Source organism: Doryrhamphus excisus, linkage group LG1 (assembly GCF_037039965.1).
Source record: "Doryrhamphus excisus strain RoL-2023G ecotype Guam linkage group LG1, RoL_Dexc_Guam_v1.1, whole genome shotgun sequence".
NCBI classification, from domain to species: Eukaryota; Metazoa; Chordata; class Actinopteri; order Syngnathiformes; family Syngnathidae; genus Doryrhamphus; species Doryrhamphus excisus.
Window position 1 is genome coordinate 15,847,845 of NC_136357.1, and position 17,248 is coordinate 15,865,092.

Below are 17,248 nucleotides of genomic sequence, written 5' to 3' on the forward strand. Positions count from 1 at the left end.
AAAAAAGTCTTTACCCTCTGGAAGAGTTGGAAGCCTCGTAGAAGTGGCCTGACAAGGCCCCGCCCCAGCAACGTCCTCCAGATGATTGATAGGTCGTGCAGGGTCCACTTGTGGTGCTGAGGCATGTCAGCCAGGTGCGAGGTGGCTTCTTCAGCAGTCACATTATCGATGGAGGAGAGAAGCCACACACACAGGCACTGGAGCAGCTCCACCTCCTGTCAATCAAATACTATTAGCATTGTGGGGAGTGCAGGTTAAGGCTCTGGTTTGGTAGTGGGTGGGACTAAGGTCACCTTTGTACAAGAGGCCAGCATAGCTAAGGTCGGACAGTGTTGCCCCAGCGCCTCGTGCAGCAGGTACCTGGTAGGCTCTGGTCTCTCCTGGCTCCTCAGGAGCACCTGAAACAACTCACGGGGGGACTCCTGCCCCTCCGAGGAGCCCTGACTGAAAACATGCAGGTTTTGAAAGGCGAGCCTCAGGTGATCCTGGAGAGCAGGCCCAAACTGTGCTAGCAGCGACTGAACCTGGTGAGACAGGAAATAGAAATATGGTGACTGGAGGGATGAGGAAACATGCGTATCATACAAATACGCGTGTTTCTTCTCCATTTGTATCGAACCGTTTGATACAGGGGTCACAGTTTAGTACACATATATACATATATTGACATATTGAACAATACATAACACAGTGACACACTTCTGGTTGCCACATTGGCACGGTTGGATATTACAGGGCTTTATACAGTATTTTAAAGTGAAATAAAGATGTATGGAAATATACTTCATACTTCAATGCAGGATTTCCGGGGCTTTACAGTTCACATGACATTTATTTAGTTCATTCTAATAGTTTTGAAAATGTTCCAAGTCATGTATTTAGTTGTCATTTTATTTATTGCATGTTTTGAAAGTGCGGCATTTGGGGGGGCGAACAACTGAGGCTCGCAGTGTTATCATCCGTCGGGCAGCGGCTAACGCCCCGATTCCAACCCGTTGTACTTGCAAGTGTGGGCAAAATTTGGTGATGAGCAAATCAGCCTCAGCCTGGAATTGGGAGCATTCAGACACTTTGTAGCACTTTTAGTGTGGGAGGGCCTTTCGCATCGCAACTCATGACGCGTGACACGCGTGCCCTTTGCAACCACTTCTGACTCCTTGAGCACGCATGTGGTGGGTGCAAGTCAGTTTCGGCATTTCCTGAAATTCAGCTGTGCAATGAGGGTGCAAGGCTCGCGTGGACCGTGACGAGTGAGTGCGTGTGCGCCACCATTGAAACACTTGTTGTGCGCACATGATTTTAGCAGTGGTGCCAAGCTGACGGGCGAGTGCCGGCTTTTAGTCTCCTCTCCGGGATGCCGAGGGCACGGAAGAGGGGGTCAGCAGAGGCGGGAAAAACTGCTTTTCATTCGGGTTTTCAGTTAATAAGAAGAAAAATAGAAATGTTCTGTTCTGATGTTAATGTTCTGGCAAAACAAGCACGTTTGGCTTGAAATGAAAATAAATGTTACAAAAATGAGTAGATTAAAATTTAAAAAGGAAAGGTAATTTTTTTGTATTAAGAAAGTATTGAACCAAACCGTGAATTTTGTGTATCGTTGCACACCCAGGAAACCACCCTCGGTGTCAGCGACATGACTCACCTGCGATGGTGGGAAGTGATGCAGTTGGACAAACAACAGGAAGTGCATGTATTGTCCGTCACGTGCACAGTGGGCAGGGTAAGCAGAGCTGAGAGTCAGAGCGTGGAGATGACAGAACTGGACGGGCAATGCCCACTCCTGAGCCGCCTCCCACGATGACCTGCAGGAAACAAAACTTTATGACGGAGAAGAAGAGGAAAGGGTGATGATGATGATGATAATAATAATCAAGCTCACCTGCTCACAGTCTTCTCGTCCAGACTGTCCATCACTGCAGCTTCCAAGTAGCCAACCAGCTCCTCTGCTGCTCCTGGCTCTGCTTCCACCAACTTGATACCTTTAGACACTGACAGGCAAGCGTGTGTTTACCAGCTGTATGTGCGTGTGTGCACATATTGTGTGTTTACCCAGTGTGTGTAGAGGGTGTGTGTAGCCACAGTGTGTGGTGTGTTGTGTCCAGTGTGTCAAGATGGCATTCATGACTTTGACATCCACTCTCAGCTGGAGGCTACTGACTCCCAGAAGCTCACAGAAACAGACGGAAGCTGCCACCACAGACGCCATGTTGAAACTCTGCACAGCCAGCCTGTGTACATTCTGCAGAACCTGCTGCAGACTAACACACACACACACACAACATGACTAGCTGGACTTGGCAGTAATTTGGCCACATAGCACAGCGCCAGACTCACAGTAAGCTGACATCGTCACAGCCAATCAGGTCCTGGAGCAGGAAGGTGGCGAAGGCGAAGGAGGGACGGCCATGTTGCACATAGTACAAATAGTCCAAATTGTCCACCAGAGCAAAGCTGTCCACCAGCTGTGGGCTGGAGAAGTGAGGCAGCTCTGTGGTTTCTAAGGAGATACAGCAAACGTGAAGACCGCTCTTAGGTTCTACAGAAGCACGCGTGTGGATGCCCTCTACCGTTGGAGTTGAGGGAGTTTGCCGCCTGCCAACCGAAAAGTCTACAGGGGTCCAGTGGATGCAACGACTGGAAGAGACACTGTGTAAAAGGACCGGACTGAATTTGTTTGTCTTTGAGTGAAGTGTCAACAGACCTGTAGAAGATGGTAGATGGAGATGTCAGAGAATGGACCGGGCCCTCTTGGTCCTGCAGGGAACAAGGCGGCTCTCAGTTTGGGATACGCTGTCAGTGCCATCTTCATCAGCTGAGGATCCACCGAGCACTCCGAGCTGGTCGACCTTTCAGCCTGAAGTACCACCTGACAACCAGCAAGTAGACCAGACTGATGAGTGAACAGGAAGCGTTTTGAATTTTTACATTTAGTCTTTTGCAATGGTTACTTGGTCAATGCCGCCAGGGGCGAACATAATGGTGGCGAGGGCAAGCAGACTGTGACCCTCCAGAAGAAGGCTGCTCAAGGATGGTGGACTGCCTGGTAACAGAACCTGAGCACTGGTTAGACTGGCCTGGAAAACCTTTGCCGGGTCTGGTGGAACACAAAAAGAACCGAATGAGACTGAGGATGACGGCACCATGTGCATGCATGGTCTACCTGTGAGATCTCTGCTGATCTCCTGGATCTTCACCAGCATGTCAAACCAAGGTTGAGTCTGCATGGAGCCACCACCAGCAAGGAGAGGACAGTTCCTGGGAGTCAACCTGCAGAGGATCAACACAGCATTCCAGGAACACCTACCCTAACATAAACACGCCACGGGAGCATTTTCCAAGCGCACCTGTAGTGCTCCAGGTAGGCGTACAGGAGGTACTGGAGACCATGCTCCAGACACCAGCTAATGACTAGAGAGTGGAGGTCCAGACCATGTGGAGAGCGGTGCTGAGGGAGCGGTGGAGAACACGCCATCAGTCCTTCCCCCTGAGCTAGCCGCCATAGTAGCAGCTCTAAGTCAGCGAGCTCATCAGGGATGAACATTCCTCTCCTGCAGGAAGAACACAGGAAGACTTTAACATGTCAGTGGGTCGTCTACATGGTCGGAGTCAAAATGGCTGCCCCACCTGGCCAGTAGGTCCAGGATGTCCTCCCTCAGGAAGAAGCTGCATAACATGTTGTTGTTGACCACCTCTGGGGTTAACTGCGGCCACCCTGAGGTGCTAGAGTCATCACTACTATTGATCCAGTCAACAACGCCATGCTGGTCGTGGAGAGTGGTCATGTGACGCCATAACATGCCGGCATCACACATGCGGAAATCTAGAAAACAGAGGAGGCATCCTGAATTTTTGCCGACAAATCCAAACATTCCAAAGTCTTCTTCTACCTGAGGGCTGGCGTCTGGATAGCAGGATGGCAGTTCTGCTGCTCTGGTTCCAGTTCTTCACCCAGTCTAGTCTCACATTCTTCCAAAGTTCTGCGTCGTCATTCTCAAACCTCTTCTCTGCCAAGACCTTATCTAGAACCTCTCCACCTCCTTCCTCCCTGAGGAACACCTCCACCACCCTGGAAAGGAAGAGGATGTCATGATTGTGTTGCTGTTGGTTGCTATAACGAATAGAGATGAAGGCAGGATGGTCACCTGCTGGAAGAGTGGACGTGCAGGTGGCGGGAAGCAGGAAGAGCAAACAAATGCTCCACCTCTTTGATGAACGCAACGCTTTGACTCTCATCCTCAGAAAAGTAGGCCTGCCTGGAGAGCTCCTCCCCCTGAAGAGACGGTCATTCAGAGACTCAGAGACCCATCTAGGGGGACATAGAGGAAGTGATGACAGCAAATAGATGCCTGACCACAAACTCCTGCAGGTCCTTGTCGTCTGTGTAGATGCAGATCTGATGAAGCTCCTTCTTCACGTTGAATCCCTGACAAACAAGAGAGCTGATGAGTTTCTTCAAAGCTGGACATGATGGAGTTAGAGCCAAATCATCTGGAAGTGAGTGTAACGACACTCACCATGTTGCTAAGGAGCACTTTGGCGGTCTGCAAGTCTCGCCGCTGCAGGCAGGAGAAGACCTGACGCAGGCCCACCGCCCTAATGGCCGATAGACGCCACTCTGGATCGCCTCGCCTCCTCAAAGCTGCTTGAGCTCTCGGAATGTCATTAGTCAGGACAGACAGGTGGACCAATTCCTGCCACACACACACACACACACACATATTCACTTTCTGGTGGTCCAGCTTATCATGCATGAACTTTGTAATGTGGACCAGGAGTCACCTCTATTGGCATCAGCTCCCACTCGTCTTCCTCCTCAGCAGATGCGCCGTTTTTGAGGGTGTCTCCCCCTACAGGCCAAGGGTATTTCTTCATGAAGGTTCGAAGTTTTGCGAGGTATTCATTCAGGACATCCACGCAGCTCTGCACATCTTCATCCTCATCTGCACACACCAATGCACAGTTGAATGCTAACATCGCATTGAATACACTCAAGGATCTAATGATGTCTTACAGTGCATGTGAGTGAGGACATAGCGTATCTGCGCGTTGACAAAGTTGAGTGTGATGTGGAGCAGCTGCTCTGAGAACTGGCGGCTCTGAGCATCACTGTTTGATTCCTTGATAGCGGTACACAGCAGGTCCAAAGCGGGACACAGTGACTGGACACCTTTGTGGAGGAAAACACAGCAACAACTTTTGGTGTAGTGAAACGCACGTAATTATAATGATCGCATGTCGTACGTTCTTTCAGGCTGGAGGAGCTCAATGTCAGGAGGTTTTCTTTGCTCTTCAGGTAGAAATCCACCGTGTCCAGCTGACGGTTCTTCACTCCCGCCTGCGACACAACAACACAACACGGATCACGATGTGAGCTTGCCATGGATTCAATCAACCAGAGCTCCGCCTCCTACCTTCAGTGAATGGATGGGAATGGAGCAGCGCCCCCAGCTATTCAGGTGACAAACTGCGTCTACAGTGGCAGCACTGCCGAACAACATCAGCCTGGTGAGCAAGTCCTGCTGGGAAACTGAGAACAAGACCTGGAACATTCCCGCTTCTGCAGAGGAAGACGATAAAGAGAAACTCAGAAATCCAAGCTGGACAGAACTCTGATATTTTCCCAAAGACTTACTCTTGAGGAGCAGAGTATGATGTCTCTCTCCACAGACTTCCACTGATACCGCTTGGCCGTCCGTCTCGTGGTACCTTGCATTCCTGGACTGCAAGTCCCACAAGACGCCAACAGTCCGCATGTTGCCGGGGGAGACAAAGGTTAACATAGCAGAGAACTCCGAGACAGAGAGCAGGGATGGGACGGAAGATTCTGGGACGGCAAAAGTCACAGCTGTCCCGCCGGGGGGGACTCTACTGTGGGCAGAAGGCAGAGGCTGGTTGGACTCCCGGCTGGGGAGTGAGGAGGACCAGGTCGTGGCTGCTGAGCAGGCAGAGGAGAAGGAGGAGGAGGAAGGAGGCTGCTGGACTGTGTTGTACATGGTGGTCAGACGAGACCCCCAGGAGCTGTACAGGAAGTAACATAGGACCATTTAAACTCTCAGGAATCCACAGCCTGGTATTTGCAATTTACACAAAAAACACAGACCGCCAAAATCAGACATATAATCAATATGTTCACCATTTTGTCAGTGATCAGTGGTATTCTGAGTGTGAGAAGAAAGTAAACAGGCAATGAAACATGACTTCCACATCCTATTGGTGCCAATTGAATTATTAGTCTATCAACCAATCAAAGCATTTGCATCAGTTTGGCTGCAGATGACGATGGAGAAAGGTGAGCCAACACTGCCATCACTCACCAACTGATGTGACATATGTCTTTGAAATTCCTACACATTCTTGACACTGCAACGCTATAGTTTGCTTTCTTGTGGTGGGCAGAAATATTTTGGGGGAAATAGGAAATTATATTTATTGTGTACAGAGTAAATTGCAACTTTCAGTTTTTGTGGTGATATCTAAATAAATGTAAAACTGCTACATCCTACCCTAGACTCCTAATGGTTGATGTGCATGAGTTTACCGGTCAGTGTTGAAGCTCCATCCCAGCGTGGAAAGGTTGCAGCTGGAGCTGGCCAAGCTGTCCTCGTCATTGGGTTGCTGGGGTCGGAGCAGAGGGTGAGTAGTTGTTGCCTCACACAGCAGGTGGCCTGGGTTCCTCCTGGAGGAAGAATAAAGTTATTGTGATGATGATGAAAGGTTCATTATTGAACATCCGGATGGGTGAGGCTCAAGCACTTGAAATAGTCATTGAGGTCAACGGCGATGGCAAGGTGAGTGTGAGTGACGGCCACGGCTGTGCTCAGGTCAGCCGACACCTCCAGGAGGCAAAAGGGAGCGAAGACAAGCTCCTCCTCCATCAAGGCTGGGCTCAGGGAGGCGGGAAGGTCGATGGTGGCCAGAAGGACGCCATTTCTGATATTATACACAGCTGGAGTCAGAGTTAAAGAAGCTATCATTAAAATGTGTTAATTCTTGTGCACTGTGTCAGCGTGTTAAGGATACAGACAAGTCCACTCTCGCTCAGGGCGAATGCTGTGTTGTCACATACGCAGCAATGGGCCACAGATGCGCCCTCCGTTGGAGTGAGTCGGCAGCAGGTCAGGGTCTGCGGAAATTTCTGTGTGGGCGACCACGTGATCTCCAGTAGCCAGGTGGCATTCATAAGCAGGCAACAGCGGCCCGATATGCACGAGACCACACGCGCCGCTTTCAGGCTGCACAAACCTGCACGTAGAGACACAATCTGTCACCCCAGTGCACTGGACCAGCCTGATGTAGTCCTTCCAGGTACTCACACTGGTCCAACTCTGATACAGCCTGTTGGAGGTGCTGTGCAGGACATTCATGGACGCTGTGCATGGAAAGGAATGGTATTCTCTCTGTGTCCACCTCCAGCATGGCCAGTGTGCAACAAGAGCCGACAGCCAGCAGATGCAGGGCTCCACCCACTCCATGGTGGCCATTCGCCTCCTCCCAGGAGAAGCTACAGGAGAAACAACATAGTAGACGATACAAATTATTGTACATTATTTGTAACTTGTAAACAAGCAACTCAAAGACATTGTATTCCCTCTGTGAACTATTAAGTATCTGCCCGGCTTAAATGTAAAAAAGTTTAGGCCAGAATATCCATTAACGTAAAAGTAAAGGAATAACATGTTCTTGTACGTGAAAATGTAGCAGGGGTGTGTTCAATTTAAATTCTGAATAAGGCAAAAGAGAATTCCAACCCACTCCTGGTAGCAGCCGTCTATCGTGACCGGAGCGACCTCCCTGTTGGCCGGGTCCCACACCACCAGCGTACCGCTAAGCTCCAGGCTCCCGAGCAAAGCTTCACCTGGCGCCAGTTGAGCTTTGAGTACGTCCGCCACCTCTCGGCAGTGCTGGTTCTCCGGGATGAGCGCCACCTCGATAGAGGAACTGTCCTCCATCTTATTATGAGAAAGGGGCTACTTCTTCTACGGCACACAAACGTTTCCGAAAGGGTCCGAGCTGTCAAATATGGCTCTAGAAAACTCCGACATTTTTATGTCGGTTTTGTACACAGACAGTCACGTGATACTCACGTGACAGCTGACTGGCTTTGACCAATGAGAAGGACCAATGAGGAGGAAAGTCTACTTAATCAAACAACGTCGCTTTGAGTTGATATTTCGTTTGGTTTCTAATGATTCTGTGAGTTGCCTGACAGTCTTGGTAGAAAATAAATCACATCACATCACATAATTATCACATATAGTATTATTGGCTTGAATGACAATGCTTCATTGTGATTTCCACACGATCGCTCTGGTGTTGATTGCTTTTGCCTGAAACAAAATGTCAACCAATGTGATTGGTAAGTTGAGCTGATCTCAGAACGGTGGATGTGTTTTTTCCGTTGACATACTATTCCTTTTCATAGAAGTGCATTTTCTTGCTTCTTATCATGAGAGTTGCACACGGTGCCCGGCCAACCCACGTCATCGGGACAAATTTCATATTTTCACCCCAGTAATGATCCGAGGAGCACGAAGATGGAAGAGAAAGCTTTAGAAGTGTATGGTGAGTGACTGTGAAATGCAAACAACCTCCGTTGACAAACTTCTAGTTTTAAGAAGTCAAGTAGTGGCGGTTGGAGGCGCGATGACAGATTGAATGAACGTAAAGTCGTTGTAGAGTTGTTTGCCACCAGGAAGAGGAAGACCGTATTTTGACTGATCTTAGCGTAATGGACTAATTAATTAACTAGTAATTCCACTCTGTTGTGGTGCATCAACGTTGTGTTCGTTAAATATTTGAACAGTGAAAACAAATAACTTGTGCATCCACGACGTGATCTTCTATATGTCTGTTGGCAGATGTGATCCGATCCATCCGAGACCCAGAGAAGCCCAACACCCTGGAGGAGCTGGAGGTAGTGACAGAGCAATGCGTGGAGGTCCAAGAGCTCGGCGAGGACGAGTATCTCATTATTATCAAGTTCTCCCCAACCGTCCCTCACTGCTCCCTAGCTACTCTCATCGGTCAGTCGCTTGCCCTTCAAACACAAAGTCCACTTCCTGTTTGTGTGACGTTGTCCTGAGCCTGTGTTGTTGTTTGTTGTTGTTGTTGTGTGCAGGTTTGTGTTTACAAGTGAAGCTGCAGAGATGCTTGCCCTTCAAACACAAAGTGAGTACTGTATACAAATCGCATATTCGCATATCTAATGTTGCAGAAACTTAAATGTGTTTCTTCTCAGCTGGAAATCTACATTAGTGAAGGAACCCACACCACAGAGGAGGACAGTAAGTGTTTTGCCACAATAAAAGATTTATTAACTGTATAGGTATGTTTTAAGTCATGTTGTAACAATCTTAACACAAGTGTAAAAAGAAGTCAATCAATGTTAGCAGTAGTATAGGTTAACTGTAATCTTGCATGTAAAGGTGGTCATGGTCACATGGTGCTCATGGTGGTCATGGTGTTTTTCTGCAGTCAACAAGCAGATCAACGACAAAGAACGAGTGGCAGCCGCCATGGAGAACCCCAACCTGAGGGACATCGTAGAGCAGTGTGTCATCGAGCCTGATGACTGATGATGTTATTGTGTCACCACCAGGTGTGTGTGTGTATGTATGTGTGAAGTACGCACACTGGACTGCAGGCAGCAGCCACTTTGACCTTCCCGTCATTCCTTGTTGGTGCATGATGGCATCTGTTGCCAGGAAACAGGAAGTGAGGCCTGTTACCATGGAAGCAGAGTGATGGTTTTCACATGAGATGATGGAAGGAATTCCACTTGATTGTTTAGTATACAACTGTTTGAAATTTACAGTACACAAACAATTTCCTGTTGTTGTGTTTTGTAAAGAATAAGACGTTTTATTAAAGTCATATAAAATTGCGTTACCTGTAATGACTTCACCTTGGTTGACGTCACTTGTGTGTAATGATGGTGCTTTACCTACTTGGGGCGCTGTTGGTCTGCCTGGACATCCTACAAAATACTGCATGCTTTTTTATGAATAAATCGTGTCCAGGGTGACCAATGACAGTAGGGAATGTTGTCATCAATTACCAAGAAAGACCTCCTCTCATGTCTTTTAGCACCTTTAGAGATTCTTGTTTGCCGCAATGCTTAAAAGTTGAAGACATGTCTGGCGCTCTTCCGTCTCCACAGATGAGGTCTGAGCGCCAAAGATTAAAAAGATGCTAGCATGCTAAGCTTACCGGCTGTTCACAAGGGGAGTCATCCATTGTGTATGCGACCCGGCTTGTGACCCGGTGTTCAAGTACTGTTACCATCTGGAGGCTGATGTGTTGCTAAATCTGCTTGAATTTCTTCCACTTCTTCACCTCTTACAAACAAAAACGAAAATGATAGGTCCGACACCGAATAATGTCGGCCATGCTTCAGATGAGTCTTCATTTACGTTAACTACGCAAGTCTGTTTTCATCATCGCATTGGTCTTGGTTAGGTCCAATATGGCTAAACTCATGTCAGTCAGTGCAGCAGCCTCATTACTATGGCAATATAGCATCCATTTGTCATGATTGAACAGGGAGGTCTTACCAAAGTGTATGCTGGAAGAGGTCAATGCTTAAGGTCAGCATTTGTTATCAATATTCGAATGAACCCATTTAACACTGAATACAGTAGATAAAAACATTTGACAAGGCGTTTATATTGACCCTCAACAGGTGACTTCACACTAACATTTTTTCCTGCATGTTATAATCATGCAAAAAAATCATGCAAAAATTGGACTGGAGCGACATGTAGTCACTTTTTGTTTCAGATTCTAATGAGCTGTGCTTCATGCTGACAGAGCACAAACATGAAGAGCGCTAACGAGCCAGCGATTCAAGGGCGTCAATCAAGTCGGCATTGAAACGGTGACACAACTACAAACACGGTCATCAGTGTGCAAGGTGCATCTCCATCGAGAGAAACTCGTCGCATGAAGACTGCGACCTTTGGGTAGCTGACAAGCAAATGTCGGAAGTGTGAGATAAAAGAGTAAACAAATGCATACAATAATGACCACATGCAGACGGACGCGACCATGTGATCTGTAGCACCTTCTACATCAGAGGTCTCAAACACGCGGCCAAATGTGGCCCGCAGGACACTAGCCTTGATATGAAAGTTTAATGTTAGTGCGGCCCGCGCAAGTTTGATATGGATGCTGTATGGTATCATGTACCCAGAAAAAAATATTACGTTTGATTAATGTTCATGTTAAAGGTTAAATAACTGTTTATAGTTATCCTCCCTGTCCATGTGGAAGTGGTAAGTTTTTGGCTATTTAAGTTTAAAGGAAATAACTTGAAGGCTACCATTTAGGTCGCTAGCTCTCTAGTTTGCGAGTTAGCATGTGTCTCAAGACCCTGCAGTTGCGCAATATGTTGTAAATAAAAAGAGTATAAATGTTACTATAGTTGTGTTTTGTCAAGGCTACAGGGCTCTAATAATCCTTTGTTCATTTTAATCTGAAAAAAATAATTTGTCTACCCACCAACTATATGTGGTTTCTTAAGTTTTTATTATTTGCCGTTTTATTATTATTATTATATTTATTTATTACTGATTGATTGATTTTCTTTATTCTTGATTTGTTTATTTATTTTTCATCTTATTTTGTGTAGAAAAATAAAAATTAAGATATTTGAGAACAGTGGAATGTTTTATTAGAGCTTTTATTGTAGAAAATCGGAACCAAGGCACTGAAAAAGTTTGTATATTTTTCTGTTTTTAATAAATGCGTTTTGTTTTTTTTTTAAAAACCTGATGCGGCCCAGCCTTGCCCAGACCCTAGCTGCAGTGGCCCCCAGGTAAATTGAGTTTGAGACCCCTGTTCTACATGTACAGTATCTCGCAAAAGTGAGCACAGGCATCACATTTCAGAAAGCATTTTATTAAATCTTGTAAGGGACAATACTATAAAAAGTCATATCCTGTATGGGCCTGCCGTGGTGTAGTGATTAACATTCTGGACTTTTGGTTCGAATCTACACCAGTAAGCATAATCAGTATTTGTCAGGAAGGGCATCCGGAATATAAAGCCAAAAAAGTAGCAAAAAAGAACCGCTGTGGCGACTAAAAAAAAAAGCTGAAAGAAAAACAAACAGTGTATAGCAGTATAGATTTACTATCCATTCAAAATGAGTCAACACCCAGCAGTTATTGTCCATATAAGCAAGTCCAAAACAAGTAAGTCCACCTATCAGTGCATCGACACAAATAACATCATGGATGTAATTTGCTTGCTAACACCTGTGGAATTAAATTCCACCAAGGCAAATGGAAACTGTGTGTGCAGGTGTGCATGTGTGTGCATGTGATGGTAGTCCAGCTGCGAGCAAACAGAACACGTGAGCCCTTCAAATCATTTTTCCATTCTCTATCATGGGAATTGATGATTCAATTATCCCTCTCTCGCTCTCTCTCCAAGCTGCTCTTCTTCTAACACAGAACACAAAAGCACTCCCGGAATCCTTTTTTCCAGCAGCTCTGTGTTTATTTCGATCAACAGAAGCTGTGAGTGCTTGTGGGTGGAGCCACCTTGTGATTGACATGTTCACATGCACATGATGAATCTACTGTACATCATACAATTAGAAATTACACTAATTGGTGCAAAAGACAACAATTATGAAGGGAATTATGTGTATATCACCAAGCTCCTCATTGGTGGGAGGTGAGAGGTCAGAGATGGGCAGGACTTTTTCCACCAATCTCAAATTTAAAAGAGAACAAAGAACATAATTAATTTCCTGCATGAGGAGAAGAGAAACACAATCATGTAATGTCCCAGTTTCCCCACTGCCACTACCTGCACGGCTCTCTCCCCCCTTCATTTATCGCACGTTTGTTTTAGCCGTCGCCACCGCCGCTTAATGAGCAAACACCGATAAGGAAGCGGCTAACACCTGCCTGCGGAAAAATTGGACTTGTGTGAGTGTGCATGTGTACGATAAGCCGACTTCCTCTTCACCACCCTATAAACAGAGAGATTTAATAATAATAAAGGGAGGAATTCCCCTCCTATCATTTATTGTGACTGACAGGTCATTTTTGACAGTCACATAATGGGAACCTTGGTCCGATAAGTGTGACGCAAAGGCACGAAGTGGGTCAAGACCATAAGGGCACTGGCATTAGCATGAGGTGAGATGTCTTCTTCAGGAGGACACATGATCTTGTGCCAGGTTTCCAAGGTGCAGCCCGGCGGCCATTTTTGGACTACAGTTTATTTTTTATCAGAATCAGAATCAGAATCATAAAAGGTTTATTGCCATGTATGAACAAACACATACAAGGAATTTGTTTTGGTATAGTAGGTGCATACACATCTGTTAAAAAAGAATGAAAAATACAAAATATATAAATACAAAATATACAGAATAACAGTATAAATATATGTACACAGTCTGTTTTTTGTTTGTTATTCCGGAAGTGCAGTCTGATTGTTTTCCTAAGAGTCCAAACTGAGTGTTAATGTAACGCATATAGTGAAAGTGTTAAAGTGGCAGGATGAGGCAGAGGTGGGGTGTGAAGAGTGTCAGGTGGGGTTCCGGGCCTTGTTGATGAGACTGACAGCAGACGGGAAGAAACTGTTCTTGTGGACCGCAGCCTCCTGCCAGAGGGGAGCGTCTCGAAGAGTCTGTGTCCGGGGTGAGAGGGATCGGCCACAATCCTTTCTGCACGCCTCAGGGTCCTGGAGGCGTACAGATCCTGGAGGGACGGGAGATTGCAGCCAATCCCCTTCTCTGCAGACCGAATGACACGCTGCAGCCTGCTTTTGTCCTTAGCAGTGGCAGCAGCGTACCAGATGGTGATGGAGGAGGTGAGGATGGACTCAATGATGGAGGTGTAGAAGTGCACCATCATTGTCTTTGGCAGGCTGAATTTCTTCAACTTCCGTAGGAAGTACATCCTCTGCTGAGCACTTCTTGATGAGGGAGCTGATGTTCGGCTCCCACTTGAGGTCCTGGGAGATTATGGTACCCAGGAAGCGGGAGGACTCCACAATGTCAATTGTAGAGTCACAGAGGGTGATGGGGACAGGAGAGGCTGAGTTCTTCCTGTTGTCCACAACCATCTCCACTGTTTTTAGGGCGTTGTTTTTTGGCCTTTTGGCATAGTCTGAACATAAAATGAATGCATTGCTAAGGAGCTATATTATTCGATATTACAGTAATTTGCTTTCTCATCTGTCAAGGGAAAAATATTCACTCCATGGAAGACAACAGACAGGATAAGCACTTTAAGAATAATGGGACATACATTACAATTCAGAAGCATCCTGTTAGATGGATGGAAGTGTCTTAGTTATTCTATGTGTACAGGACAGTCATCGCAAACCCTGTTGCAGTTTGATGCAAGTGTCTCACTCAAGAAAAGCCCAGTATACTTAAGCAAACTTTATCAGGACGTTATCCAGTGCAAGGACATATTTGAGTTAAATCAGTGCCTGTTGACGGTGGAAACGCCAATGAAGAGACTCCAGGGTCAGGGTCTTGCCTTAAGCAGTTAATCATTACAGGCTCCAGACAATTTTTTTTTTGTTACTTGGAGCACAGTGGCCTCTAACTTACAATTTTAGGAATGCAGCAGAAGATCTAGGGTCATACACAAAACTGAACAATATGTGGTAACTGTCTTCTCTAACTACCTCTAAGGTCCTCATTCACCCAGACCAAACTGGCTTCATGAAAAATAGACATTCATCTGATAACCGCCGTAAACTTTTCACCGCAATAAACATAGCACAACTGGACAAAAAAAAATCTCTTATAGGATAAACATTTGATAAAGTAAATTGTCGTTCATCCATCAGATACAGACACTATAGTCTCCCAGTAACCACCAATTGGGTCACTTTACCTAGTTTCGCACTGCACCAGGGATTTTATTCATGGAATCACTTGCAACAACAATACGGAAAACTAATAATAATATCAAAGAAACCCAAGATAATGATTGCTGTAGTAAAAATTATTTTTTTTTTACCTCAAATTACTTACTTGTTTACTTTGACAGCTAACGCTCCCACTGATAATTGGTTTAAATGACCTATAACCATGCAGTTTTATTGGAAAAACAAAAAGCCTTGCATCTCTCTTTCTCAACCTTACAAAATAGGAAACAAAATGGAGGCCTAAAAGCATCAATTTTCCAATACTTTTTGGCAACCCAGCTCCAATCACTGTGTTTTTCGGATTAAGAAACAATACCACAACAAACCACGGATACATTCAAAACAGCGTCAATGGCAGAATACACCCATTCCTACTCCAATCAAAAATTTCAATGATTTCAAATCTATCACCATATCCACGATACTGACTATAAAATTATACAATTAAGAGTCCTCAATAACACAATTTAGACACACTTACACATGGCACAACCTTGGCTTTAAACTGCACAACTCAATGATTTATTGTCCCCTTTGGCACCAAGAGGGACTCATTCACCTTCACCACTTGTTTGAAATAATACATTTATATAATTTCATACATTAACTCAGAAGCACAGGGTTGGGAGAAAACAATCTATCCACTATCAACAAATCAAACATATAATTCAACCTAAAACTAATCTTAAGTAACAGACAGTATTTTGAAAATCGAGAGCAATAGAAAAGTAACAACCAAAAATAATTACAACCTCAAAATATCAGTAACCATACCATCAAACAACCCTCCCTTCCTTTTGTTACCTGTCCTATGTCTTATCGATTGATCGTGATTAATTCCTTTGAAAACTGTGGTTAATCCGATTAGAAATTTTAATCGTTAAAAAAAAGTTAGCAAGTACCCCATGAACTTGGTCGCTTCTTGTAGCTTTTCATTGGGACAAAAATGTGCTCCGAACTAACCACATTGCTTAAATGTTTTAAAGACAAAATGTGCCTTTGAATATTCTTATGGTCATTGGATTCTCAATCGATCACAACAGGACTGGACCCATCTGAAACCAAGGTGGCTATGGCTTATTTGGTAAAAAAAAAAAAAGTCACATTTGTAATCCGAAGACCAGAGGTTAGTCGGCAAACTAGCGATCTTATTGCTAGTTTGCCGCCATTGAGGTAGAATGAAAGCCAAGAAATGTGTGTAAACCAGGGGTCTCAAACTCAATTTACTTGGGGGGCCACTGAAGCTCGGGCCTGGGTGAGACTGGGCTGCATCAGGTTTTCCAAAAAAAAAAAAAAAACGCATTTATTAAAAACAAAAAAAATTTTTAAACTTCGCTTTGGTTCCAATTTTCTACAAGAAAAGCTCTGGTAAAACATTCCACTGTTCTCAAATATCTTACTTTTCATTTTTCTACACAAAATAAGATGAAAAATAAATAAACAAATCAAGAATAAAGAAAATCAATCAATCAGTGATAAATAAATATAATAATAATAAAACGGCAAATAATAAAAACTTAAGAAACCACATATAGTTGGTGGGTAGACAAATTATTTTTTTCAGATTAAAATGAACAAAGCATTATTAGAGCCCTGTAGACATGACAAAACACGACTATAGTCACATTTATACTCTTTTTATTTACAACATCAAGGTGGGGGCCTCAAACTAGTGTCCTGCGGGCCACATTTGGCCCGCGGGCCGCATGTTTGAGACCCCTGGTGTAAACAAAGATGTGAGAAAAGTCAAACAGCAATGACACTGAAATGAAAGGCATCATGCCTCTGACAAGTTGTCGTCAGACACCAACAGAACCTCTTCGAGAACTTACCTGAGAACCCACAGAGATGGTGAGTGAGTCGGTCACATGACCAGTCTGATGGCTTAAAGTCAAACAGTCACACACACTTGGCCATCAGACAAGATAGACGATGACATCAGTCATCATCGCTATCATGAGGACAGATGTTCTGGCCGGCTTCTTATCTCCGCCCATATATCTTTGTTTAATGAAGACGCTCAGCTAAGTGCTAATATTTAAACAAGAAGTATGAATGATGTCATCAACACTGACAGCAAACACACACCAGTCATGTTAGTGAGTGAACCTTTCACGTAATTGGCGGCGATAACAAGGATGCAGCGATGTGGTTAGATTCAAAAGAAGCCGCTCCATGGCCACATATTTAACAACGTCCCCCGGGGGGTCATGGATCAATCTTCTGAATTTACAGCAGGAGGGTCACAGTAGTAGACGGTAGCTCTGTTACCATGACAATCAACATCTTTAGCATCAGCATTACAGAAATAGAGAGAATAGCTGATATTTACAATAGAGAGATT

At 45.0% G+C, this 17,248-nt stretch overlaps 2 protein-coding genes across 3 annotated transcripts in view; one reads left to right on the forward strand and one right to left on the reverse strand.

Moving 5' to 3' along the window:
• Nucleotides 1–8,055, reverse strand: part of spg11 (SPG11 vesicle trafficking associated, spatacsin) — a 14,378-nt gene extending 6,323 nt beyond the window's left edge. For both annotated transcript variants that reach the window (XM_058075650.2, XM_058075648.2), the window contains exons 1-26: nucleotides 7,753–8,055; nucleotides 7,314–7,501; nucleotides 7,021–7,242; nucleotides 6,754–6,946; nucleotides 6,539–6,676; nucleotides 5,633–6,018; nucleotides 5,412–5,557; nucleotides 5,242–5,335; nucleotides 5,012–5,167; nucleotides 4,780–4,940; nucleotides 4,515–4,691; nucleotides 4,352–4,423; nucleotides 4,143–4,270; nucleotides 3,888–4,066; nucleotides 3,625–3,820; nucleotides 3,345–3,548; nucleotides 3,161–3,267; nucleotides 2,949–3,094; nucleotides 2,702–2,866; nucleotides 2,568–2,634; nucleotides 2,335–2,497; nucleotides 2,050–2,258; nucleotides 1,880–1,988; nucleotides 1,643–1,802; nucleotides 294–524; nucleotides 15–215 (exon numbers count right to left, since the gene is read on the reverse strand). In XM_058075650.2, coding sequence (XP_057931633.2) covers nucleotides 15–215; nucleotides 294–524; nucleotides 1,643–1,802; nucleotides 1,880–1,988; nucleotides 2,050–2,258; nucleotides 2,335–2,497; nucleotides 2,568–2,634; nucleotides 2,702–2,866; nucleotides 2,949–3,094; nucleotides 3,161–3,267; nucleotides 3,345–3,548; nucleotides 3,625–3,820; nucleotides 3,888–4,066; nucleotides 4,143–4,270; nucleotides 4,352–4,423; nucleotides 4,515–4,691; nucleotides 4,780–4,940; nucleotides 5,012–5,167; nucleotides 5,242–5,335; nucleotides 5,412–5,557; nucleotides 5,633–6,018; nucleotides 6,539–6,676; nucleotides 6,754–6,946; nucleotides 7,021–7,242; nucleotides 7,314–7,501; nucleotides 7,753–7,949 — 4,395 coding nt within the window. In that variant the 5' untranslated portion in view covers nucleotides 7,950–8,055. The remainder of the gene's footprint in view (nucleotides 1–14; nucleotides 216–293; nucleotides 525–1,642; nucleotides 1,803–1,879; nucleotides 1,989–2,049; nucleotides 2,259–2,334; nucleotides 2,498–2,567; nucleotides 2,635–2,701; nucleotides 2,867–2,948; nucleotides 3,095–3,160; nucleotides 3,268–3,344; nucleotides 3,549–3,624; nucleotides 3,821–3,887; nucleotides 4,067–4,142; nucleotides 4,271–4,351; nucleotides 4,424–4,514; nucleotides 4,692–4,779; nucleotides 4,941–5,011; nucleotides 5,168–5,241; nucleotides 5,336–5,411; nucleotides 5,558–5,632; nucleotides 6,019–6,538; nucleotides 6,677–6,753; nucleotides 6,947–7,020; nucleotides 7,243–7,313; nucleotides 7,502–7,752) is intronic.
• A 294-nt stretch (nucleotides 8,056–8,349) lies between these two features.
• ciao2a (cytosolic iron-sulfur assembly component 2A) lies at nucleotides 8,350–9,972 on the forward strand. The gene is made up of 5 exons (XM_058075655.2): nucleotides 8,350–8,562; nucleotides 8,859–9,023; nucleotides 9,119–9,168; nucleotides 9,239–9,284; nucleotides 9,475–9,972. Exons 1-5 carry the CDS (start codon nucleotides 8,535–8,537, stop codon nucleotides 9,573–9,575), a joined length of 390 nt encoding a protein of 129 aa, XP_057931638.1. The 5' UTR covers nucleotides 8,350–8,534; the 3' UTR covers nucleotides 9,576–9,972.
• The last annotated feature ends 7,276 nt before the right edge of the window (nucleotides 9,973–17,248 follow it).

Bases quoted from the DNA above. Each gene is read 5' to 3' on its own strand.
- ciao2a (XM_058075655.2), top strand. From the start codon at position 8,535: ATGGAAGAGAAAGCTTTAGAAGTGTATG. The intron at 9,169-9,238 runs GTGAGTACTGTA...GTTTCTTCTCAG, and splicing joins GCTTGCCCTTCAAACACAAA to CTGGAAATCTACATTAGTGA. The intron at 9,285-9,474 runs GTAAGTGTTTTG...GTTTTTCTGCAG, and splicing joins CCACACCACAGAGGAGGACA to TCAACAAGCAGATCAACGAC.